The sequence below is a fragment of the Festucalex cinctus genome, chromosome 11, assembly GCF_051991245.1.
Source record: "Festucalex cinctus isolate MCC-2025b chromosome 11, RoL_Fcin_1.0, whole genome shotgun sequence".
Classification (NCBI taxonomy): Eukaryota; Metazoa; Chordata; class Actinopteri; order Syngnathiformes; family Syngnathidae; genus Festucalex; species Festucalex cinctus.
In genome coordinates this window covers 14522895-14548393 of record NC_135421.1, presented here as the reverse complement: position 1 = coordinate 14548393, position 25499 = coordinate 14522895, and the positions used below count along the sequence as shown (strand labels likewise).

Below are 25499 nucleotides of genomic sequence, written 5' to 3'. Positions count from 1 at the left end.
TGCTCTTCCCTCAGCGAGACCAAAAGAGAGGCCGTGGACTCTGCAGAACCTTCTGTGTTTATCGCCATGACCTTATAGCTGCCAGAATCCCTTTCCCTGACGCTATCGATCAGCAAGCTGCTTGTGTGTACGTGCATTGTGCTCTCAGTGCAGATCCTACGCTTGTGCGCTTTGGGTACAGACCTATTGTTATGAAACCAGAGAATAGTGGGTGGAGGGCAAGCCACAAGTTTACACATGAAGACAACCGGCTCCCCCTCCAAGACTAACTGGAATTTGATTTTCTTGGTGAATGACGGTTTCATGTTTTCAGTCCATGAGCTGACGGAGGAGGTCCTGCTGGAGCAGCGCTTGGCAGACACCATGCCATGATCCAGAAAGTCCTCAGTGTCGGAGAAGGCTCCTCTGAGCGGCAGTGCTGTGCCCAGGGAACCCAACTCTGTGGAGAGAACGCAAGGTCTAAGCCGGCGGCGTAAAAATCCAACAAATGTATTTGAATGAATGATTCATTAATGGGAAAAAAATGAAATGCATGCGATCACAATGCCAGAAGAAATAATTGCACTCACCATATTTGTTCGAATAAACGCAAGACTTGATTCTTTTTATTAGAAACCTGCAGGAAGATTTGATCCTTCTTCTGTGGAAATTTCTTGAAGACAAATTATTACTTAGGAGACTTAAAAAAAAAAAAAAAAAAAAAAAAAAAAAAGCAAAATTCCGTTGCTAAAATCACTTTTTGCTGGAGAACTTCTTACCTGACTTGCAGACGCGAGAATAAACGCCCTTTTCTAGTCCTTGACAGCGAGAGGAATGAATTGCTGATGTAAAGTGTCCAAAAGCAAAGCGTTAGTGTAGCGACTGAAGTGCTCAATTTGGCAAGAAGGCGTTTATTCGAACTAATACAGTTTACTGGGGTTATTAGGACTGCAAACCACAGGAGTCACATCCTCGCTATCTGCAAGCCAGGATAAGAAATAAGTCAACCGTGATGGTGCATCAAGTGCACATCGGATCTGAGCGCTACCAAAAGAAACTTTTCTTTTCTAAGAACCTTCATGCCAAAACTGAAAGGAACTGCTGGATGCAAATAGGCAACAGTTGTCCGGAGGGAACCGCCAACGTTTTCTCTCATCTTGACGACATGCAAGGAACAGGTGGGACACTTCCTACTCTGCTCGGCGTCTGTGGATGTGGCCTCAAAACCGACCGACCATCCACAGAGCGCCCTCAGAGCCAAGGAGAGACCAGCAATGCAGTTGATGAAGATCACCTTACCTTTCACCTCCTGCTCAATGGTGGTCTCGATCTCTTCTCGCTCTTCAGTCACTGTGGACACAAGAGAGTGAAGTGAGATTGGGCCTCAAGACCACATTCTCCAAGGCGTGGCAACTGTCAAGGTGAGCCGTGAAAAAGCAAGGTTCATGCAAACCCATACAGTGGGAGAAAGAGGTGAGTTTTTCCCTGTGGGAAACAAGGACGTTTCCAAAACAGGATTTAACCCTTGTGCCATTTGTTTAGCCAAATATGTAAATTGGGAGTTGATTGTGCAGGGGGAAAACACAAAAAAAAAAAAAAAAAAAAAAAATGAGCCACGGCTTTGGAAAACTGGGGGATGGTCAAAATGCGAGTGTGCCGACATTTCTCAGCCATTGCATGAGGGAGATAACTAATTTTATAGCCCTGGAATATACGTTAGCCAGCCGCGTAACATTAATGTACATTATAAGTGACATTTTTGGACCGATTGGACACTGCATGTATTTTATTGCAATTTCCGTGATTTCTGCATGAAATCCTTCTATGGACATTCCTCGACGGTGCCATGGCCATGAGAAAGATTTCGCACCCCAAATCCACCAGGTGGCGGTAGAGGCCAATTAATGATTTTCCTTGCAAACGCCGCACTGTTTCCAGCACGCCATATTCCACACAGACTTATTTCTTCGTGCTTTTTACTGATTGTGCATTCGACAGGATGTTAGTGGATGCGCGTGCACGTTAGTGGGCGCGCGTGCGTGTTCGTGGATGCGCGTACACGCGCGCCACTTATATTTTTGTGCAGAAAAAGGTATTGCGAGCTATTGACTTATGTTTCGTGTTGGGATATTTGTTTGTTTGTCTGCATGGACGTGGGAGGCACGTTCCCTAGTGGGAGGGGTCGAATGGCAATGCTCTTTGTCGTTGTTATGTCCCCAAAATGAGCCACTGTTAGAGGTGGGCGTCGTTGCAATACAGCGGTTTTCCTCAGTGTGTGAAGGCTGTTATTTAAATTTTTTTTCTCTTTCTTCACTTTAGAACTTCAGAATTGATAGCGTGCATATTCCACACGCATGCGCAGTTCGATCATCCATTTTGAACAGCCGAGCAGTGGCATTTGCTCTGCAAAGCCTGCAGGGGGGAGACGTGCCATTGTGGCCAAACGTGCGTGCAACGTGGAGGTGACGTATTTCCCTTCGTGCATTCTTCAAAACATGGCAAGGAGCATGGATCGGTGAAAACTAAGCAGAAGGGATAAGACAAAACAAAAAAAACGTGTTTTTTTTTTTGCAACTTATGAAGTGTAACATGTAACGGTTGTCGAGATGAATTCCTCGTCGGTTATCTTATCTGGCCGTTGCATTTCTACGTGTGAAAGTGCTAAGCTTCGATTTTTATTCGGCTAGTTTGTATTCACAACAACGTGCAAGAGCTAACGTGCAAGAGACATGAGCTTCCTGGATCTAAGTAAAAGAACGGCGATCGGAGACACAAAAAGCTGCAAATGCAAGTTGGCAAGTAAGTACTTCTACAAAATAAACATAAACGAACATATGAGCACGTCCTGGAATGCCGCGGGGGACGTGCAGCTTCCCAACGGTATGTAGCTCGTCGCTGTGTTGACTTCCGTTCGCCGGATACAATTGGATACAGGCGGTGTAAATTTATCCGAAAAACACGCACGATTTCCGGGTAAAGTAAACGGACGGATCGGTGCAATGGAGCTTTTTCTTTCCGTTATTTCTCCGGAACCGTACGTCCTACGGGGAAAATGACACATATCTGACACATATCTGGAACCGTGAGCACAAGAGATACGTGGCTCGTTGAAGTGCGACGCCGGATACGGGGGTGTAAATCGGGCCTTCCTGTATCCGAAAATCAAACACAATTTGCGGCTAAAGTCACGGAGGGGTCCCGGTGCTGCTCCGGAGCCCCACAAAAAGTACTTTTTTCCCCAAAGTTTTCTATCAAAGCTACCGTGTTGCCTGATGCTCTAACTATGTCATATGAAAGATTCAAATTTATTTCTTTATTATACATATATACAACACAGTTAATTTTCTTCATAATCTATTATTTGGCTTCTGTTGTCCTATGGCGGGGGGAAATAATAATAATAAATAAATATACTATATTTATGCATAGTTTTGATGCCAATGAACATTTTGGGTGGTTGAAAGAAAAAAAAAATATAAAAAAATGACTTAGTTATCACACCTCAAAGGAGCATTACATAATTGGCTAAAATGTACTCTTCGAGGGTGTTCTGAGTTAAATTGCCATTGTCAAAAAATTTGGCATGCTTTGAAAAAATTGTTGTTATAACTTATTGCCTTATTCGAAGCTCTAATTATGTCATATGAAGTATTAATTTTTTATTTATTTTTTATACATGTATACAGCACAGTTCGTTTTCTTCATAGTCCATTCTTTGGGCTTGTATTGTCCTAAGAGGGGGGAATACATAAAAAAAAAAAAAAATCATATGTATGGATAGTTCTGATGCCAATGAACATTTTGAGTGGTTGAAATAAAAAAAAAATATTAAAAATTGACTTAGTTATCACACCTCAAAGGAGCATTACATATTTGGCTAAAATGTACTCTTCGAGGGTGTTCTGAGTTAAATTGCCATTGTCAAAAAATTTGGCATGCATTGAAAAAATTGTTGTTATAACTTATTGCCTTATTCGAAGCTCTAATTATGTCATATGAAGTATTAATTTTTTATTTATTTTTTATACATGTATACAGCACAGTTCGTTTTCTTCATAGTCCATTCTTTGGGCTTGTATTGTCCTAAGAGGGGGGAATACATAAAAAAAAAAAAAAAACTTCATATGTATGGATAGTTCTGATGCCAATGAACATTTTGAGTGGTTGAAATAAAAAATTTTTTTAAAAATTGACTTAGTTATCACACCTCAAAGTAGAATTACTTATTTGGCTAAAATCTACTCTTCGAGGGTATCACTGATTTCAAGGCACAAGGGTTAAGAAAGTTCTAGGTCTCTGATGATTAGTTAATGACATGGATTGGGGGTGTGTGGAGCTGGAGGTGGCTAAAAAAAAAAAGACGTTAAGAATAAATGAAGGCCAACAGGAGTCGGCAAGTCCAATGTGGACCAACGTGGCATCGTGAGTGACAGCTGAACTTCCTGCGGTTTCTCTTGCACGTTTAGTTAGTGACTCTGGTTGAGGGAAGATGGAGCTGGAGAAGGGTGACAAGGAAATTTCCCCAAAAAGGTGTTAAGATGAAATGCAGGGGAACAGGAGCAAGCATCTCAAGTCCAAAGTGAGTGAGAGTAGGACCTCGGTGGGAACTTAATGGAAATATAGCTGGAGGAGGGTGAAGGGGTCTACGCAGACATTTGTGGAGGTTACCTCCTTCTTCCCGGTACGCTTCGGTGATGACCAGCGCGGCCGAGCATGCGGCCTCTCCTGCGGGATTGCTCGCCCTGCAGGTGTACTGGCCGGCGTGCTCCGGGAAGGCGTCGACTATGATGAGGGTGGCGGTGCTTGTCTCCTCGTCGTAATGGAACACCACGTTCTTGGTGGGCTGCACCGGCTGTCGGTTGTGGAACCAGTTTACCTCCGGCTTGGGGGTGCCGGTCACGCATGCGTGAAAGCGGGCCACCTCCCCGTGCGCCACCGAGCAGCTGGCGATGGGCCGCAGAAAAAACGGTTTCTGGCTCGGGGCGGCTTTCTTTCGACTGCTGAGCGTGGCGGAAACGCGCTGCTCGGCGGGAGGTTCCGCTGATTGTTTTTGCCCTGAAAGGAAGCACGTTGGGAGGTTTTAAGGCCAAAGTGGGCTCCCATTGGTGGATTTCTACTTGATGGGGCCCGCCACGTGACGTAGGCCTGTCTTTTGTCATTCACAGTCAGGCCAAATGATTGGTCACCTTTGAGCCTCAATTCAAGAAGAATGTAGGTGCAACATTCTTGCCAGTAGGAACAATACTTTAAATAATTCTCTGAGCTTCTCTGCTGTAGCATCTTGGGTACAAACGTGCAATCTTTTTCTCTCATCCCAGCAAGCTGAGCTCATCTTTCATCCGTCAGGAAGCCTCAAACATACTCAACAGTCCAACCAGTAATGAACTAGCAATTGCAATATTGCAAGGTATCGCACTCATTTTTTTTTCTTTTTTAAGACACAACACTAATGCTTGTCATTTTTTCAGCCATGATGCCAAGCTGGAACTTTTTTTCTTTAAATAGTTTCAACTGCTTAGCGTACGAGTATGGTGACTTCCAGCCTATTGAATAAGTGTAAACTCCTGTGAATAACATCCATGTTTTTTCAGGGAGAAAAAAAAAATCGGATTAGTGGGGCTTCGGGGGAGTTTAACTCTTCTTTTTTTTTCTGCCACACGTTATCAAAAACAACCCCCACAGTGCCAGCCAATTTCGAGCATTTTAACTCATCTTTCAAGGGAAACAAAATATTGTGTGCTTTTACTATATATACAATACCAAATCAAAGATTCCATTCTTTCATTAGAAAAAAAAAGTATGCCTCTACCACCATCTGCTGGCCATAGTTAGTGAGTGTTTTTGATTCCACAACCCATTGACCAGGCAGCGCTGCACTGATACATTGCTCTTTCCATTGATAAAGAAAATGTAGTTGACGTAATTTAACGTTTATGGCGGCATACATTGTGATCTTACTAATTATTAAACGTTTTTGGCGGTCAAAAAGTTAATAAGAAATAAAAAAAATTCAGACTGTTTGGAGGTTTACGAGTACCGCTGCAGTACCTCCATGTTGTCGGGATGACTTTCATCTCATTCAAAGCAAAATGACCGAGTGGAAGAGCAAGATGACTTGCAAACTACTTTTAAGAGTAAAGAGCAATGTTTTCAACCTGGAGTGAAAAGTATTGACACTTTCTGAATCTTGATTCATTCCTATTATTCACTTTGATAATAACGCAAATGGGCTACACAGAAGTACGGCGAATCCAACACCCCCCCTTTTCAGGCTGTTTTTAGACGTGCATACAATACATGGGTGTTATTCACGGGATTTGACACCAGTTGAACTACTTCTGAGCATTTTTGTGTATATGAGCTATAGTGGAAAACACTAGTGCAGCTCATACTAGGGGCACGTTCTTTCATGAAGATGACTGTGAGTGAAATCAAGTTTTACCGTCCAGTGTGAGGGTGGCGGAGCAGGATGCGGTCCCGCTGCTGTTGGTGGCCACACAGGCGTACTCGCCCTCGTCCTCCGGGTAAACATTGGCGATCTCCAGCTGGCAGCTGTCGTCAAACTGAGACATCCGGAAGAATTCCGACTGTTTGATCTCCTTGTCCTTGTGAAACCAGCTGATCTTCACATCTGGGCAAGGAACAACATGAAAACTCATCACAACTCGAGTCTTCTGCTCGTTGGCCTTTCACAGGAAGCTGTGAAGAAGTCGGTACCGTCTCCGCCGATTCTGCACTGGAAGCGAGCCGGGTGTCCCTCGAAGGTGGAGGTGCTGGCCACGGGTAAGATGACAACAGGCGGGGCGACAAAAGCGGCCAAGTCCGGAGAAGCCACCTCCGTCACTGCCGCACAAAAACACAAGCTGAAAACCACCATCCTGCATCTGGACTGGACTAACCTCTTAGAGCAGGTGTAGGGAACCTATGGCTCGCGAGCCAGATGTGGCTCTTTTGACGGTTGCATCCGGCTCGCAGACAAATCCTTAATTATTTAAAAAAATGTTTCATTAGACTCCTTTTGTCGAATTTGTCGGCTGCATTGACGTCACTCCGGGCGCGACTCGATAACACGCACAGACTTACACATGAATGGAGTTTCAGTCAATGCACTACTAACACGCAACACTGACAATCCATTCATATAGTCTGTGCCGGAAGTCTCATTAATGGTAAGAAATATTCAGCATTGATTAGCAACAGCATAACAATGTTATTACAAATAATTCAGAAACATATTGTACTTTAAAAGTGTTGAAATTACATAAAATGCACACATTACTTGTACTTTTAGTTTTAAACATATTGTATGGCTCTCACGGATTTACATTTAAAAATATGTGGTGTTCATGGCTCTCTCAGCCAAAAAGGTTCCCGACCCCTGTCTTAGAGGATGTCGCCACTCGTTTTCTGATGGCTTTTTACAGTAAACTGGCTGGCACTCCCCTTCTTTGGAACATTCTGGATAAACAAACTGTCTACTAAATCTGCGTATAAACAACGCCCATTCAAATGCTTTTGGAAAAAACAAAACAAAACACCTTTTTAAATAATTTTTTTTTACATCCCAAAAATTCGGGACAAAAAAAAAAAAAAAATCACAAATATTTAAAAATATTAAAAATCGGCGACTATGCAAAACAAAAAGTCCACTGCAATACCGCATAGTGCCACAACATGCCGGTGTCGGTACCAGATGTGATGGGCTGCCAGATTGTATCGGGGTCGTCTGCAGATGACGTCACGCTACATGATTGTCTGGAAATTGTCCGTTTACAATTGTTCAAAAGAACAAAATTGATGGACTAAAATTGTAAAAATGTAAATAAACCTAAAAATATAAAAGCATGATGCTTTAAGAGTGGAAAAAAACATGCCGGTGATGTCAGTACAGCAGCACTAACAGTTTGGTTTCTTTTTTAGCTGCTGACAAATCAATCACAATAACAAAAAATCAGTCTTAATAATAATAGGAACATTTTAATAATCTAAACTGACGATATTTGTCACATTTGAAACAATTATTTTGTGTATTTATCATTTATTTAATGTATTTTATTATTTATTCAATATATTTTGCCTTTGTATTCTTAGGTTTATTTTTGTTTTTACAATTTCAGTCCATACATTTTGTTATTTAAATGACATCTTGAATATTTTCTTTCCAATGTTTGACATTAACTGGATCATTTCCAGCCAATCCTGTAGCGGGACATGTTCGTTAGGCGACTCCCATACCATCTGGCAGCCCCATCACGTCTGACACCCACACCGGGCAATAGTGAGCTGTACTGGAGAGAAGCAGCATATAATGAACAGCAAGAGGAACGGGCAGAGAAGACCTCCAATAAGTCAAACTCTCTCTTTGTGTGTCGTAAGCGGGTGGGTGGAGGATGGTCGGAAGTGGGACTTGACGGCTTCTTTCTTTGGAGGTGGTCCTTATGCATGCCAGATCCGTCGCACCAGCATCTACTGAAACTCAACAAAAGTAGCCTCTCCCTCCCACAGCCCCTTGAATCAGTGGGTGCTGGTGTCTGTGGTCCTCACTTTGCTTGATCTATCCTTCCCTCCTTCCTCTCTTTAGTTTTTCCTCTGGTCTCTTGAGATTTTAATTTATTAGAAGTACGAGGCTTCTGGGGTTGGCATAAGACTCTGGTTTTGTAACCACGTAGGAGGGGTCTTGTTGGTGCTGGACTTCACTTTGATGGATTGGATGTACTGGCTTCTATGGATCTCACTCTGCCTCATCGATCCTTCCCTCCTTCCTCTCTTTAGTTTTTCCTCTGGTCTCTGAGATCTTGCTAAATTTGATGGAATTTAGAGGCTCCCGGGGTTGGCGTAAGAGTTTGATTTTGTAACCATGGGGAAGGCAGGAAGTGTTTGGTCGGTGCTGGATTTCACTTTGATTTACCTTTCTTTTCTCTTTATTTCTTTTTTTTTTTTCTGACCTTTTCTCTGGTCTCCTGACCATTTAAACCTCACGACTCTGGCAAGATTCTGAAGTACCTGGTTAAGGCGAAGGGTAATGGGATATTTATAAGGTTTTAGGTGAATTAATGAGTATAAATTTATATGTATTTGCACGCACACACACACACGCACGCACGCAAACGCACGCAAACGCACGCACGCACACGCACACGCACACGCACACGCAAACGCACACGCAAACGCACGCACACATACGCACGCACAAAAAAAAAAAAAAAAAAGAGCAATGATGACAAGACGTTGAATCGGTAAGACTACCGAATGAACAATTCTGAGCTCTGAAAGGAAGTGGGACTTTTCCCAAGTTCAAACCAGGAAGTGTTTACGGGAACGCCCCCTTCAACTCGGAAATTCCACTTGCGAAGTTGGAAAAAAAAAGGACCGACGGACTACAATGTGACGTCACTCTGAATGGCAAAACACAATTTACTCGAGTATAAAATGAGATAGCTTTCTTCATTCATAAATATTGGACATAACGCAACGTAGGTGAAAGTATATCTACCTGCATAAAGTATGCATAAAAATGCTTATGAAATACAATAAAAACAAAAAATGAAACAAAATTGCGAGAAGGTAAGTTTGCTGGAAGTCATAATGAGTTTTAAGAAACAAAATAAACTGCCATTTTGGTTGTTTACTTTGGCCTCAAACGCTTTCAGGTCGGAACTGGGAAAAACCAACTGGGATATATCCGACTTGCCACCATCCTCCAGTGCAGCGTTAGCGTGCGAATACATCTCTACCTTCCACGGTGAGCGCGGCGGTGCTGGTGGCAACGCCGTAGTCGTTTTTGGCCTCGCAGTTGTAGATGGCGGCGTCCTCGGGCAAGGCCTCGACGAGCAGCAGGGTGTGCTCCTGGGCATCACGCAGGAACTTGCACTTGAAGCTCGGCGACAGCGCCTGAGAGTCCTTGTACCAGAAGACCTGAGGCTGAGGGACGCCGCTCACCGCCACCGAGAAGCGGGCCGGCTTGCCCGCCTCCACCGACTGGGACTCCATGTGGCGCAGGATTTCAGGCGGCTCCGGGACTGCACGAGATACGACAAAAAGACACTTTTTTGTTTCGTCTAGTTTGCAAAGCGCATCAAAATGATGGAAATGCTATTGAAAATATTATTCATCAACATCACAATTGATTTGTTTGAAGAAGTATGTGTTTTTTAAAAAAAATAACATTTATTTATTCATTTATTTTTTGGGGGGTTCATACTTTGTTTCAACTTTTCTGCCTCTCTGTCAAATTTCTGACATTTTTTGGGGCAATTTTATAGATATATTACGGTAATTTTCTGCCTCTTCTTCCTTGTTTGGACTTTTTTATTCATACTTTTTCTACATTTTTTTGCCATCAGTTTTTTTTAACATCTACTCTTTTTTTTTTATATATATATTTTATTTTTAGTATTCATTACTTTGAGATTCATTTCCTTCTACCTCTCGCCTTCTGTTTATTTATTTATTTATTTATTTATTTATTTATTTATTTTAATTTTTCATACTTTTCTGCTTCTCTGTCAAATTTCTGACATTTTTGGCAATTTTCTGGATATATTACATTAATTTTCTGCCTCTCTCCTTCCTTGTTTGGACTTTTTTTTAATTCATTCTTTTTGACATTTTTTTTTGCCATCAGTTTTTTTTTTTTTACATTTATTGACAACTTGTACTAGTGCAGGGCAGTGGAAGAGCCGGTTGGTGTGAGCACAAGTAAGACAATTGTGCCATCTAGTGGTAAATGGTGATATCACAACTTCAAAACACAGTCACAAATTTGCAGATTTTTTTGTTTCAAAATTTTTTTTCTCCCCCCTAGTATTTTTTCCCTCACATTTACCCCATTTTTCCGGGAGAAACGTGGATTTGAAACATAGAAGGGCCAAAAGATACCTTGTGAAAATTAAACAGCACTAAAAAAACGAGCCACCAGAGGGTGGTAGAACTGCGCCAATGGAAATCAACCCGCCTTTTTTTTTTTTTTTAACAGATGTGCTTTTAATATTGTGACATGATGACGACATATTGTGGGAGTTTGAATGTTGAGATATCACGATATTGCTGTCATCGTTCCATCCCTAGTGAGCACAGGTTACGTCTTGGTGTTGTCCAAAGCATGCAAAAACGTGGGAGGTGTCGCAGGACTTACTGTTGACTCTCAAGGTGATGCTGCTGGTGTTCTTGCCGGCGACAAAGGCGTACTCGCCGGCGTCGCCGCGGAAGGTCTCCGAGATGGTGAGGCGGTGTAGCCTCCTGATGACGGCGTAGCTGAAGCGTTCCTCCTCCTCCAAGTGGATCTCGGTGCCATTCCTCAGCCAGCGCCCTTCCACGTCATCCTCGTTCACCTCAAACTCAAAGGTGGCGCGGTGTTTCTCCAGAACCTACGACGGACGGGCAGCGATGGACGGCACTTTTAGCTTCCCGTACAGAAATTTGCCGTCGGAAGGCTTGCCATCGCTGGGCAATGTGGAAGTGTTGTTTAAGTTGCAAATGTTTGCAGTAAATGGGTAAATGTAAAGAAAAGCGTGCTCAAGTCACCGTGATGTGTCGCTGGGCGGGCTGGGAAATGCGAATGTCGCGTCCTTCCACCGTCAGTCGGGCCTTGGACACACTGGAGCCGGCCACCACCGAAAACTCGCCGGCGTCCGACATGCGCACCGTCTGGATCATCAGGCGGTGGACGTACTTCTCGGCCGTCACCACGAACCTGCGGCGGAAACGGCAACTTTCAACTCCCGACATCCAACGCTTTGACCCTTAGACTTACTTTTTCTCTTTCTCTTTCTAAAAAAAATAAAAATGCTTTGGTTGCTGTGTTTTTCTACTTCAATTTTTTTTGCATTTCTTTTAGGGGTGTGCCAAAATAAATCGATTCTCATTAGAATGGCGATTCTCATTTAGTACAATTCAGAATCGAGTTGAAATGTCCTAAAAATGATTTTATTTCAATTATTTGATACTGTGTTGTCCTTGTTTGTGTACTGGGAACGCTGTTCATGTTGTACCCAATTTGGCCGCTTGGGGGCAGTGTGGTTCTGTATGCTCTGATACACAGTTAAGTCGTAGCCACATTAAAGAGTAGAAGGAAAAAGTCATGATCAAGTTATACCAATAAAAGTTTATTTTTTTTTCCATATTCCAGTGAGTCATGTTAAGATGCGACTGTAAACATTCCTGAAGCATTTTATATAAAGGGATAAAAGTGCATGCTAATTAGCATTAGAGAATTAGACTGGAGTAGATCATGACAATTATTTGCTCATCTATAAAAATGAAGCAGAAATCATTGTCAATCAAATCATTTGGGATCGAATTACAGACCCAAAAATCAGAATCGAATCCAATCGTGAGACAGTCAAAGATTCCCATCCCTAATTTCTTTCCACTTTGTTTCTTCATGATGTACAAGATCTCCAGATGTTAGTGAGAAAGAACATGATTTGCTTAGACCCCCCCCAACACACACACACACACACACACACGTGTTGGTCTTTGTATCATGGTGGGGACTCTCTTTGACATAATGCCTATCCCTAACCTCAATCATGAAAAATGATTGCTTAGCCCCATTCCTAACCTGAACCTCAACCATAACCCAATTCAAAGCTAAACTCTAAAACCAAGTCTTGACCCTCGAAAAAAAAGGTCTGATCTTGTGGGGACCACCAAAATGGCCCCCACAATTTCAAGTCGGTCCCCACAATGGTAGCTAAACCTGGAAAAACACGTGTGTACGGGCCCCACAATGTAGCAAAGACAAAGTCGGAAACACAAACACACGCAGACCGTCTCACCTCTCCTGGGACACGTCGAGCTCCAGGCCGTCCTTCATCCACACCACCTGGACGTTTGGCTCTGACACCTCGCATTCAAACATGGCCTTCTTCTTCTCTGTGATTTTGATGTCTTTGATTTTCTTGGTGAACTCGATGACTCGAGCTGACGCGGGGAAGAACGGCACACGTTTGTTTGTTTGTTGGGTCAGCGGACGCCGGTGACAAAAAGCACACGCGCTCAAGCGCGAGTGCAGAAAACGGTGTCAAAAGAACACCGAATGCTTTGTTACGATATTTGTACTTGACTGCAGTATTTCTGGCGCATTTTGAAGTTGACTCACGACTGTACGTTTGCCCCCACATGTGCAAAAAAGATGCAAAAAAACGTTAAAGATTCATTGATTAGGATTGAAAACTATGGAAGCGTATTGAATTCACTTGAAGAAAAAAAATCTCCTGTTTTTCTGCCTCATTTTTTGGGATTTTTAAATCTATATATATAAAAAAATAAAACAAAAAAAAACAGAAAAAAAAAATACTCAAAAAAATCCCCCCAAAGCTCCCCAAAAAATGAGTCAGAAAAACAGGAGATTTTTTTTTTTTTTCAAGTGAATGCAATACGCTTTGGTCGAAAAGGCAGAATAGAAGCCAAAAAATGAATTTTCCATGAACACATTCAGCATTTTTGTCGGTCACGTGACACTACTGGAAGCCGTTGTCAACTAGCGTTGACTTTCCCACTCTCAACTTTTGATGGCATGCCTCTTTCCAAGAAGAAAGCAGTCTATTTTGACAAAGTCAAAAGGGGAAAGTTGGCGTAACAGCCAAAAGTTGTCAGCGAAATGCAGATACGACTCAAGATAGTGGCAAGCCCTCGGAATTCCCTGGTTCAAGTGGCGGAAGTAGCGATCCCCAAACTAAACGTAAAGACTTTGTCACGCCGCACGTACCTTCGACAAAGAGGTTGGCGGCGCTGGCAGCGGATCCGGCCACGAAGCGGTACTCGCCGCCGTCCCCAAAGTGGACGTTGCGAATGGTCAGCGTGTGCGTGAGCTGCCGGCTGCGGACCTGACACCTCTCCGACGACTTGATCTCCACGCCGTTCTTCAGCCACTTGTAGGTGATGCCCTCGTGGTTGACCGTCACCTCGAAGGTGATGCTGTCCCGCTCCTGGGCGTTCAGGTCTTTCAGCATGGAGGTCACCAGGATGGCTGCACGCAAAAACACAAAAAAAAATCTAAACACAACCTTCCCTAACAATTTTGCCTACGTCTGATGAATTTATTGATGTAAACTTTACTTTACTTGCATACTCACTTATAATGTTTGTTTTGTTCTTGTTTGACTTATCTTATTCTTTGCTGCATGACCGGTTTCTGTTCCATGTACAGTACTTTGTATAAAGCAATGCTTGTTTTAAAGTGCTTTATAAACTAGACTAAGTGCAATTTCTGGAGAAATTGCATGGGAATGCTGAAAGCTGAATGCTAAGTGATATTATAATACATTTCCTGATGTCACAGTCAGTTGATTAGCATGTAATCACTGAGCATAATTGCCATGGATACATTTGCAATGTACAGTCGGAGTTGGGATTTGAACCCGTGACCTCCTGCTTACTGGGCAAAGCACTTCACCTAGTGCACCACCGAGCAATATCAGAAAGCTGGTAACGATGATCAGTTGTGTGTATGGAAGTGGACGTGGAAAGTCGGACTTCGAAAAAGTTCAGTGTCAGTCCCATTGAAAATGAATGAGGAAAAGTTTTTATTTAATGTTAAGTTGGATTATAGTGTAGGACTAGATGATAATATCCCTCTATCGCATACCTAAGACTCTGTGGGATAATCATGTGAGTGACGGCACCCTATGGATTGTCAAGTGGGCACCCTTTAATGTTAAGTTGTACTGTAATACTGTAAGCAATGTGAAATCAAATGATATATATACCCAAGATGGCGTGAATTTTTGAAGCAAGTTGAAATTTCAACGGTGTAAATCGGAAGTGGAGGAGAATAAAATGTGCCTGAAATAATAATAATAAAGAATACGAATAACATATGTGAGTCCCAGAACTAGACTAAGTGCAATTTTTGGAGAAATTTTGTGGGAATGCTGAAAGCTGAAATGCCAATGGGGACACATGCGTTTCATCATTTCAGTGATATAATACATTTCCTGATATCATAGTCATTTGGTTAGCATGTAATCACTTAATTGCCATGGATACATTTGCAATGTACAGTCGGAGGTGGGATTTGAACCCGTGACCTCCTGCTTACTGGGCAAAGCACTTCACCAAGTGCGCTACTGAGTAGAATCAGAAAACTGGTCATGATGATCAGTTGTATGTATGGAAGTGCGCGTGGAAAGTGGGACTTGGAAAAAGTTCAGTGTCAGTCCCATTGAAAATGAATAAGGAAAAGTGTATTTATTTAGTTTATTTAATGTTATAAATTGCATTTCATTGCATTAAATAAAGTGCAGAGTGAACACTGAACAGTTTGTGAGTGGATCTTTTCTCCAACCTGCATTTCATTCTTTCTGATCGGATTATGTGAATTTTTGTCACTGTGTTCTTTTCATTTTAGTCACTGATGAAATTGTCAGTCCATTTTATTTATCGTTATAATCTCAATGAATGGCTTCGATTTTAGTTTTCGTTTCATTTTCGTCAAAAAAAAAAAAAAAATGCTGGTGACGAAAATTTTTCGTCAACAAAATGATCACTGGTTTTTGTAAACATTTCTTTTGGGACCGGTCCGACGTAGAAGGAAGAAAAGGCATGTGGAGGTCAAAGTGCAAATGAAACGGAACGACAACACATTTCCACGCAAAACTTACGGCTGACGGTGAGCGTGGCGGACACGCGGTCGTTGCCGCACACGAAGGTGTACTCGGCGGCGTCGGCCCGGCTGGTGTTGATGATCTTCAGCTGGTGCAGTTTACCCTGTACCACGATGCGGAACTTGTCGCTCATCTCGATCTCCACGCCGTTTTTCAGCCAGGTGGACGGCACGTTGAAGTGGGACACTTCGCATTCCAGGGTGGCCGACTGGGTCTCAGCCACCGTCACGCTCTTCAGGGGCTTGGTCACGCGGAGGGCTGAAAAGACACGCCCGCCCGCGTTTGTCAAATCGCTCCGGTTCAGAAGGTCCAGCCGGGAATTTTCTTACCTTGCACGGTGAGGTTGGCGCTGCAGTGGAGGTGCCCAGCCACGGCCGTGTACTCCCCTTGGCTGGCGCTGTCCACGTTGGGCAGGACCAGCTTGTGGGCTTTGCGCTCCACCAGAATCTTGCAGGAGTCGCCGGGCGTCAGCTCAGCGCCGTTGAACATCCAGCGGACGGGGACGTTGTCGTGGGACAGGCTCAGCTCGAAGGAGGCCGTACCGCCCACCAGCGACGTCACGTCTTTCGTCTTCTTCACGATCTTGATGGCTGCGCGCAGCAAAGGCAAAACCGTCAAACAACTCCGCATGTCACTTACTTTGCTTTCAAAGTATTAACAACAGTTCCAAAAATGTCTCTCAAAAGACCTTCACACACAGCATGGTTATTATAGTATTGGAATTTTCATTTGACTTCGTTTTGATTTCGTTTTGAGTTTTGTTTTTTAAATTGAGTTTTAATTTGTTTAATAAACACTTTTAGTTTAGTCTTAGTTTCAGTATTAGTTTTTTTTATGTATATTAGTGGTGCACAATATTTAAAAACCACCATGGGAGCGACATCTGAAGGTGCTTTTCTATTGGATGCTATAGTTTTGGAATTTTTCATTTGAGTTAGTTTTTATTAGTTTTCAGTGTGGTTCTGGTAGTTTTTAGTAGTTTTAGTTACTTAATAAATGCTTACTTTTAGTTTAGTCTTTGTTTCTGTTTCAGTATGAGTTTGTTTTGTTTGTTTTTAAATGTGTATTAGTCATTATTAATATTTAATATTGAAAAAAAAAACAGCATGGGAGCGACATCATCTTTTGGTGCTTTTCTATTGGCTGCTGCTTGATGACGTCACTTCTGTGTGATACACTTTCAAACGTCCTTATTCCGCTTCATATCAAAATAAATCGACTTCAAATCAAATTTCAAATCATCCCCAAAGGCTCATGCATTAAATTAATTACCAAAGACTAAAACAAAGGATATTTTTGCTATCATTATTGTTAGTTTTAGTTAGTTTTGTAAACATAAAATGTATTATCAGTTCATTTTCGTTTTTTAAAAAGAATTTTATTTTTTATTTTTTTTCCTTTAATGAAATTGTTTTTGGAATTTTAGTCTTAGTTTTTTGCTTAGTTTTGGTGAACTAAAATAACCTCGGTGTCAGCAGGAATCTTCGCAACTCCACCGCGTATAACCTCTTGGTTATACGTAGGAAACAGTAGGAGAGGCATAGCTCAGATGGTAGTGTGGTAGTCTCCCAAGCTGAAGGTCATGAGTTCGAGCCACAACCCTTGAGTGACTTTTGTTTTTTTTCTCAATTGTTTATATTACTGTCTTCCAAGTGTAAATATTAGTATACTCTAAATAAAAATGAACCTATTTGGTCCAACTCTCAATAGAGTAAAATTTACTCTACAGAATTTACTGTGTAAGGTAACAAAGAATTCAAGAACAAAATCTTCTCCTTCTGTTTTTTTTTTTTTTTTTTTTTAATTCATAAAAGTAAAAAATATGTTTGAAATAAACGGACACAAGCTCCAACTTATTCGTCGTCCTTTTTCGAAAGACTCTCTCGTCTAATCTGAAACCTTTTTTGGCTGTCCAAATGGGTCGGCGGCGTCGGTCGACTCACTTTCCACGTTGAGGCGAGCGCTGGCCGTCAGCTTGCCCAGCTTGAAGGAGTAAACGTCGTCGTCGTGCGAGCGGCAGTCGCGGACACGCAGTGTGTGGACGGCGCCCTCGGCGCCGACGTGGTACTTGTCGCCGTGCTGGATCTCCACGCCGTTTCGCAGCCACTGGGCGCCTTTGACGTCGCGGTGCGTCAACTCCAGTATGAAGAGCGCCTCCTGCGTCTCCGTCACCGTCTGGTTGCGGAGCGTCTTCTTGATCTTCACCGCTGCACCGCAACACAGGTCACAAAAAGACTCCATTACACAACTTGTCGCTCCGTTTGAAGACATTTTCCGACTGCTTTCTTGATTCACTTGTGGATTAACAGTCTGAATACTTTTGCAGCTTCTCACATACATTTCACACTCAGTACTTATTGTACTCAATACCTTTACTCAAGTACATTTCAGCCTGGCTTCTTTCTTTTTTTTTTTTTTATTCTTGAGTGGAATCCTGCCGCATGTTGAGTCAGGAGTATGCCGAATTCTGTCACCTCTGAACTCAAGACCAATGCAAATCCGGTTCTTGTAACTAAATCGATTTAACTGAAGGATGAAACAGAACTTCTACTTGTACTCAAGTATGTGTATTTGTACTTTAGTCAAAACTAGCGTGGCAGAAAGACTTAAAAAAAGTCTGCATTTGCATTATTAGGGTTGGAACGCCTATGGAACTAGGGGCATGGAAACCAAATAAAAAGAGAGGGTGAGGAGTGGATTTTTTTTTCAGAGTGGAATCGTGTAATGTATCAGTCACTTCCTCTCGCAAGCTTTGAACTGAGTGTCTTCTCTCCTTTTTGTTGTATTTAATAAATGTCAAACAGGTAAACCTGACAGCTTGTTTTTGTGAACTAATCAAGTCCATTCACTTTAACGTCGGTCCGTGTTCATGCTGTACCTCATAACTTTTCCTAGTCCAAAGTGGGACTCAAGTAGACTACATAGGTTCAATCCACACTTTGGACACAAGTCGAAACTTACGCTCCACACGAAGGTTGGCCGAGGTTTTGGAGTTCGCCACTTGGTAGGTGTACTCGGCGGCGTCCTGTGGCCGAGTGATGACGATGACGAGGCGTCGGACGGCGCCCACACTGACGCTCTTCACGTTGGGGCTCATGTCCAACGGCTTGCCGTCCTTCAGCCACTTGCCCTCGGCGTCGGCGTTGGCTACTTGGCACTCCAGTTCTGCCGTCTGCGACTCGGCCACCGTCACGTCCGTCAGGGGTCGGGTGATGGCGCCGCCTGATGGGAGCGGAAAGGAAGCGCGGGTTACGCACAACTGCGAGCGAATGCTCAGCTGACAAATTGATTGAATTTTCCGACTGGTGGGAAGGGTTTGAATCGCTGGGGATATCGGAAAGGAGGATGTCAATGTGCTAAATACCGCTGCATTTGGGAATTTTTTACTTGCATTTTACTCTTGTTATTACCTATGGGTTGGGATTTTTAACCCCCCGTCCCCCGAAAAAAACAAAACAAAAAAAAAACCTAGTACAGACTCTTGCCAGCACGCTAAAAACCTACCTAACATCCTAAAAATCAGCAAAGACTGAACTTGACTAAAACCTACTAGCGACCTGCCTAACCCATTTACTCCCAAAAACGTATACTGTAATAACGTTCTATTTTAAATAGTGCCATGGTCCCAAAAACGTTTTTGATGTTTTTTTTATGCTAGAGCATACAGAAGGCTTTGATGCAGCCTCTGAACTGAAGAGAACGCTTAAAGAAATGGTAATTATTACAGAAAAGGCCAGAAGATGGCAACAGAGTAAGAGATCAACCAGGGCCTTGTTCACCAGGAATGTAAATATTGATGAAACTTAGCTATATTCTACTGCTAATTGCTGCAAATCGGAAACAGCGGAAGGTTCCATGTTTTTATAACAAAAGAACACAATATTCTGTGGGTCTTGCAAAACCAATCAAAAGCCAGTAAAACAGCTGGGAGAGAAGGGGGTTGCTTCACTCAAAATGGCTGCCATTCATTGAGTTAAGTAAAAACTACTAGTTGACTAAAAGCTAGCGGAGAGAAGCCAAACTGAACTAATAGCTAGCAAAGACCTACCTTAAGTTAACCAAGAGCTAGCAGTGAGCTCCTTGAACTTAAGCAAAGCTTACCAGAGACGGTGAGATTGGCGCTGGATGTCTTCTCTCCGGCGTGGAAGCCGTACTGTCCCTCCTCGTCCTTCATGGTGTCGATGACGGTCAGAGAGTAAGTCTTGTCCTTGGAGTCCATCTTGTACTTGGGCCCAGGTTTAAGATGCTGGCCTTTAAAGGTCCAGAGCGGGTCAATTCCAGCGTGGGAGACTTGAACTTGGAAGGTGACGTTTTGGGACTCTGAGCATACTTTGTCCTCCATGTGTTTGACAATTTCAACCGCTGCAAAGCAAACAAGACCACAAGAACATGAGAGCAGCAAATGTCAGCTGAGATTCTTAGTCCTCCAGGCCATGAGACTAAATGGAGGCACCCGGAGAACACTTTTTGGTTCTTGGAGACATTTCACCTTCTTGGTCTTGGCTTTGATTACATTAGCCCTGTGGAGATGGCAGCTCTGTCTGCAAATCAATTTAAGTATCAATTGGATACTGTATTGCTACATAACATTGGACTTGGACTGTAAATTGCTAAAACTTTACTCAAGCCAATCAGAGGCTTCAACTGAACTAAAACCTTCCGTAGATCTAACTAAAAACGAGCAGAGATCTAACTTCTCTAGACATAGCTTGACTACAGCCTACCAGAGACCTAACTCAATTAAAATCTAGACTAAACTGGTCCGGAGAGCAAACTTTGTAGATGACTCTGTGTCACATGGTTTTCTGCAAGGGCGCCATTTTCAGCGAATGCTTGACAAATGGCTCTCAAGGTTCAACGTTAGGATTCCTCGGAGGAAAATGATTGGACAGACAAAGGTGAAAGCGCTTAAAGGAGCAAGAACAGTGTTTGTCTTACGTTCGACGGTGAGACTGCAGCTGGTGGACACCTTCCCCACCAGCAACTTGTAGCGACCTTCGTCCGAGGCGAAGGTTCTGCTGAAGACCAGTCGCTGCTTGGCGCCTTTGGCCACAATCTGCACGCGCTCGCTGGCCGCCACTGGCTCGTCGTCGTGATACCATTTGACCGAGGCCACGTTCTGAGCCGAGATTTTGGCCTCCAAAACCGCCTTAGTGCCTTCCACCGAAGTCACGTCTTTCAGGGGCGCCACGATTTCGATGGCTGCAAAAGACAAAAAAACGTCACCGTCCCCAGCGCTGGCAATAGTTTGGTCGGTCGAGCCCCCTCACGGTTTGAGGAGCGTCCTTACTCTGAACGTTGAGTTTGCAGGAGGTGCTGATGTAGTGGCTGGGAACCTCAAAGGAATACGAAGCGGCGTCTTCCGGGCCGGCGTTCTCCACCAGGAGCTTGTGGACGGCCTTGTCCACCACCATGTGGACACGGTCCGAGGCGGAGACGGCCTGGCCGCTCTTCATCCAGGTGCCCTCCACGTTCTCCTGAGAGAACCTGACCTCTAGCTGAGCAATGTCGCCCTCGCAGACGGTCAGGTCGGCCAGCGGCTGCATCAGGGTCACCGGACGCACTGGAGACACCAAATGCAAATGGACCAATCTTATTCTCTTTCCTTAAACTACGAGAAGACTCTTGGTCCTGGCAAGTAAGACAACAACGGTGAGAGAGAAAAGTAGAAGCCTTACGTTTCATCCTCAGCGAGGCGCTGGTCCTCACGTCTTCACATACAAACGTGTACTTGCCCTGGTCCTCCTTCTTGACGTCCTTGACGGTCAGGGTGTGTCTTCCCCGCCGGGAGGACAGGACATACTTGCTGCTGGGAGACAGCTCCCGCTCGCCGAAGAACCAGCTGCCCTCGGCGTCCTCGCGAGACAACTCCACCTCAAACTCTCCCGAGTAGGTCTCGGGAACCTCGATGTTCTCCAGACCACTGATGAGCTCCAGCGCCGCACCTTCAAGTCAGACCTCAATTAGCAACACTCATCCAACCAGGAGCAAATCATGAAAATCCAGACAAAATGATCTTTGGTCCAAAAACGGAAACTAACGTCAACTCAGACATTTTTTTCCAAGATTGAAATGAGAACTTTTCAACTGTTTTTCCTGCATCTGATTGCCTTGGTGTTGCTTTTGGGTCACTGACAATTGGAAATTTGAAACGACTGGATTGGATATGACATGGGCGCCGTTGCCGTGACTTTTTTTGTTGTCACTTTACATTGAAAGAACTTGCCAATTTCCTTCCGAGATAAAAACAATTCACGACGTATCGCCACATTCTTTAAAGCGGAACAACTTTGCTTCAATTTGATGTACTCCTGATGTAATCCTTTGTCCGATTTTTGGAAAACCCGTAAATTTTGTGAGGCTGGTAAGCCACACCCACTTTCTAAATTCCGTCAGCCGTCATCGCCCGTCAAAAGGTCACAAGCGTTTATTTGCTGTGAGCAACGTCACTCTTCAGCGGCAGCGCAAGGCCACCCTCATTACATGCAAATGACGAGCAATGCTGCAAAGTACTGTCGGACATCTTACGTAGCCGGTCGCTAAGGCCGTCTAACTTGAACGCACCAATTTCTCCGCTGCGTTATTTTCTGCCTCTACGGCAAAAATGCCACCGCTTGTACCAATACAACCAGCACATTTCATCGCTAAGAATGCGATGACACCATCGAAGGTGGGCCATAAGCGTTCGCCAACTACGGCAATGAGCCAAAATCTCGAGTGACTTTCCTGACGTCATGTGCGCTCATGGCTGATTGGTCCATTCACGGCGACCGATTCGGTTTTTGCAGCGATTGGCGCTCACCTTCCACATGAAGTCTGGCGACGGTGCGGACGTCGTCGTCGTCGGCGATGACGCACGTGTACTCGGCGGCGTCCCTCACTTCGATCATCAGCACGGACAGGAAGTGTACCTTCCGATCCGAGTGCATCCTGTATTTGTCCCCGGAGAAGATCTCCGCGTTGTCCTTCAGCCATTTGACTTTAACGAAAGGTTCGCTGGTTTCGCACTCAAAGGTCACCATGGTGTCCTTCTCCTGGGCGGTGGCATCCTCCAGATTTTGGATAAAGCTAACGGCGGCCTTCCCTGCAAAGACAAAGGCGAGCCATGAGTACAAGAAAACCACTCTTTTCTGTCCCTTTTGCAGTGAAGCTGTCAAGATGCAAGAGAAGAAAAGGTGACAATACCTTGCACCAGCAAGAAGGCGTGGCTGGAAGCCTCCCCGGCGACGTTGAACGCTTTGACCATGACGCTGGCCGAATCTTCCGGGGTGACGTCCCGGATGACCAGCTCACACAGATGGTCTTCGGGCCAGTACCAGTAGACGCGGTCCGACTTCTCCAGTTCCACGCCATTCTTGAACCACAGGCACTCGGGCTCAGGCCGGCCCACCACTCGAAGTCGGAAGCGAACCTCGTCAGCCGGGCTCACTGTCTTGCTGGTGATGCGTTCCAGGATCTTGGGAGCTTCCATGCTGGGGGACAATTGGAACCTCTCTGGTTTGATTGTGGGGATGGTGATCTTGCCTTGCTCCTCCAGCTTCTTCCTCTCCGCCTCCTCTTTCTCTTTAAGATGGTGAAGCAGCTCATCTTTTGTCTTCTTCAGCAAATCCTCATAGGAGTCGTCCCTCCTGCGAGACTTGAATTCCACCGCAGAGATGGACTCATAGAAGCCTTCTTCCGTCCGGCGCTTGAACTTGCTCTTCAGCTCCTCGGACTCCTCGGAGGTCTTCTCGTGAACAATCCTCTGCGTCTTCCGGAGTTTCACAACCTCTTTGTCTTGCACGCCCTCGGCAGGCAGCTCCGCCACCTTGGGTTCGGGAGCGCGACGCAGGACGGACCTGAAGTCCTCTCTCTGCGTGACTTCCAGCTTGACCACATGTTCAGTGGTCCCCAGAGGGTTGTCGGCGACCAGTCGGACTTCGCCCGTGTCGTAAGACTTGATGTCGACGATCTCCAGGTAATAAATGCCGTCATAACGTAGTCGGTAGCGCTTACTCTTGCGGATGAGCTGCCCGTTGAGGTACCAGTTGACCTTGGGCGCAGGGTAACCGGTCACTCTGCAGCGGAATCGGGCGATGTCGCCTTCCAGCACGCAGGCCGGCTCGGGGAGCAGGACAATTTCAGGTTTGGTCTTTTCGGTGGCCTCTTCGGCGCCCACCCCCGCCGGCGCGCCCTCGTGGGCCATGCGCTCCAGCTCCTCCATCCGCTGCGCCCCCTTCCTTCCCTCGGGCAGCTGGCTCTCCTCGACCAGACCCTTCTCGTCCTTGACGATGAGGGTGGCCGAGTTCTGGTCCAGCCCGAACTTGTTGGCGGCTCTGCAGGTGATGACGCCGCTGTCTCGCGCGTACGCCACCTCGTAGTCCAGACTGCAGTAGCCAAATTCGTTGACCATGCGCAGCCGGTTAGCGGCCTCCAGGGGCTTGCCGTCATGGAGCCACTCCACCACCATGGTGGGGTCGCCGATCGGGGTCAGCCTGCACTCAAAGTGGGCGGGGCCGAACTTCTTCATTCGAACGGAGGTCAGCTTCTTCTTGAATTGCGGCTTCTGCTGCTTCTCATTGTCGTAGAGGTCTCCCTCCTCCCACTGCTCTTGGCCGTAGCGGAGATGCAGGGGCTCCAGCTCTGGGGCGGCGATGTCTTTGGCCTTGTAGGTTCCTTTGGTGATGACCAGCTTCCTCTCTGGCTCTGGCTCAGCGTACTCGATCTCCACGTTGACTCTGCAGCGGGTGGTGTCCCTGCCGGCTCGGTTGATGGCCGTAGCTGTGTACCAGGCGCTGTCGGTACCTGACGCTGACGGGATCTGGAACTTGGCCTCTCCCTTGGTGCCCTCAATCCTGACAAATCACAACAACAAGGAACCTTAATCGGGGCCGGCTCCTTGTCAGTGTTAAGTTGCCAAAGAGCCTGCTTGCCAAGGACATTTCACCTTTAGTTACTGAACTCATTCACTGGCAGCCATTTTGAGTGAAGCAACCCCCTTTGCTCCCGGCTGTTTTACTGGATTTGGACTGATTTTGCAAGGCCCACAGAATATTATGTTCTATTGCTATCAAAACATGGAACCTACCAAAAGAAAGATTAAAGTCTCTTCTTTGATCCGGATTCGTTTTGCGGCAATCAGCATTAGAATATAGCTACATTTCATCATTATTCACAAACCTGCTAAAACCATTGGGAAAAAGAGCATGTCGCAACATGACCCTGGCTGATCTCTTATACTCTGCTGCCACCTGCTGGCCGTTTTTGTAATAACTACTATTGCTTGAAGCCACCTTTTCAGGTCAGAAGCGCCATCAAAGCCTTCTGTATGCTTTCGCATGAAAAAAACATAAAAAACATATAAATATGTTTTTGAGAGTGAAGGATAAAGTATTACAAAATGTAATTAAATCTTTTGGGGTTTGAATGAGTTTAGTTTTAGCTGTGGAGTCCCTCTACTTATGCGAGTGGTGGTTGCGTTGTTCACATGTCTGGTGAAATGACCGTTCGGCAGCGTGCTGGTGAATGACTCTCGCAAATGACTCCGCCTTCCTACTTTGACATAGATAGTTGCAGATTTCCACCAAAGACCGTTCCTGACACACTACCATTGGGGCATTCGCTAAGTGTGAGCACTCTAGAATTTTGGATCGAGTGTGAAATGTCCTTGGGTCCAGCGTTGGACATGTGCACGGAGAGCGTACTTGATATGCGGGTGCTTGTGCGGGCTGACGATGTCGCTGTTCTTCAGCCACACGATGTCCGGCAGCGGGTTCCCGATGGCCTTGACGGCCAACTCCAGCAGAGTTCCCTGTTTGACCGTCATGTTCTTCAGCTTCTCCACGAAATGAGGACGCGTCAGGCTCTCCCGGGCTGCAAAGCGGAAGAGGCGGCAGCGGCGGCGGCAAAACGTTGAAACGGGCGGGGCAAATA

At 44.9% G+C, this 25499-nt stretch overlaps 1 protein-coding gene across 1 annotated transcript in view; it reads right to left on the bottom strand.

Annotated features, from left to right (window-relative positions):
* Positions 1–25499, bottom strand: part of ttn.2 (titin, tandem duplicate 2) — a 240835-nt gene that overhangs the window by 191619 nt on the left and 23717 nt on the right. Inside the window, exons 23-42 of the mRNA XM_077537618.1 lie at positions 25271–25439; positions 22773–24421; positions 22390–22671; positions 21266–21532; positions 20878–21150; positions 20526–20789; positions 19689–19949; positions 18549–18809; positions 17531–17794; positions 15917–16177; positions 15585–15845; positions 13691–13951; positions 12759–12903; positions 11503–11671; positions 11114–11345; positions 9714–9998; positions 6697–6822; positions 6422–6610; positions 4648–5034; positions 1279–1329 (exon numbers count right to left, since the gene is read on the bottom strand). Coding sequence (XP_077393744.1) covers positions 1279–1329; positions 4648–5034; positions 6422–6610; positions 6697–6822; positions 9714–9998; positions 11114–11345; positions 11503–11671; positions 12759–12903; positions 13691–13951; positions 15585–15845; positions 15917–16177; positions 17531–17794; positions 18549–18809; positions 19689–19949; positions 20526–20789; positions 20878–21150; positions 21266–21532; positions 22390–22671; positions 22773–24421; positions 25271–25439 — 6057 coding nt within the window. The remainder of the gene's footprint in view (positions 1–1278; positions 1330–4647; positions 5035–6421; positions 6611–6696; positions 6823–9713; positions 9999–11113; positions 11346–11502; positions 11672–12758; positions 12904–13690; positions 13952–15584; positions 15846–15916; positions 16178–17530; positions 17795–18548; positions 18810–19688; positions 19950–20525; positions 20790–20877; positions 21151–21265; positions 21533–22389; positions 22672–22772; positions 24422–25270; positions 25440–25499) is intronic.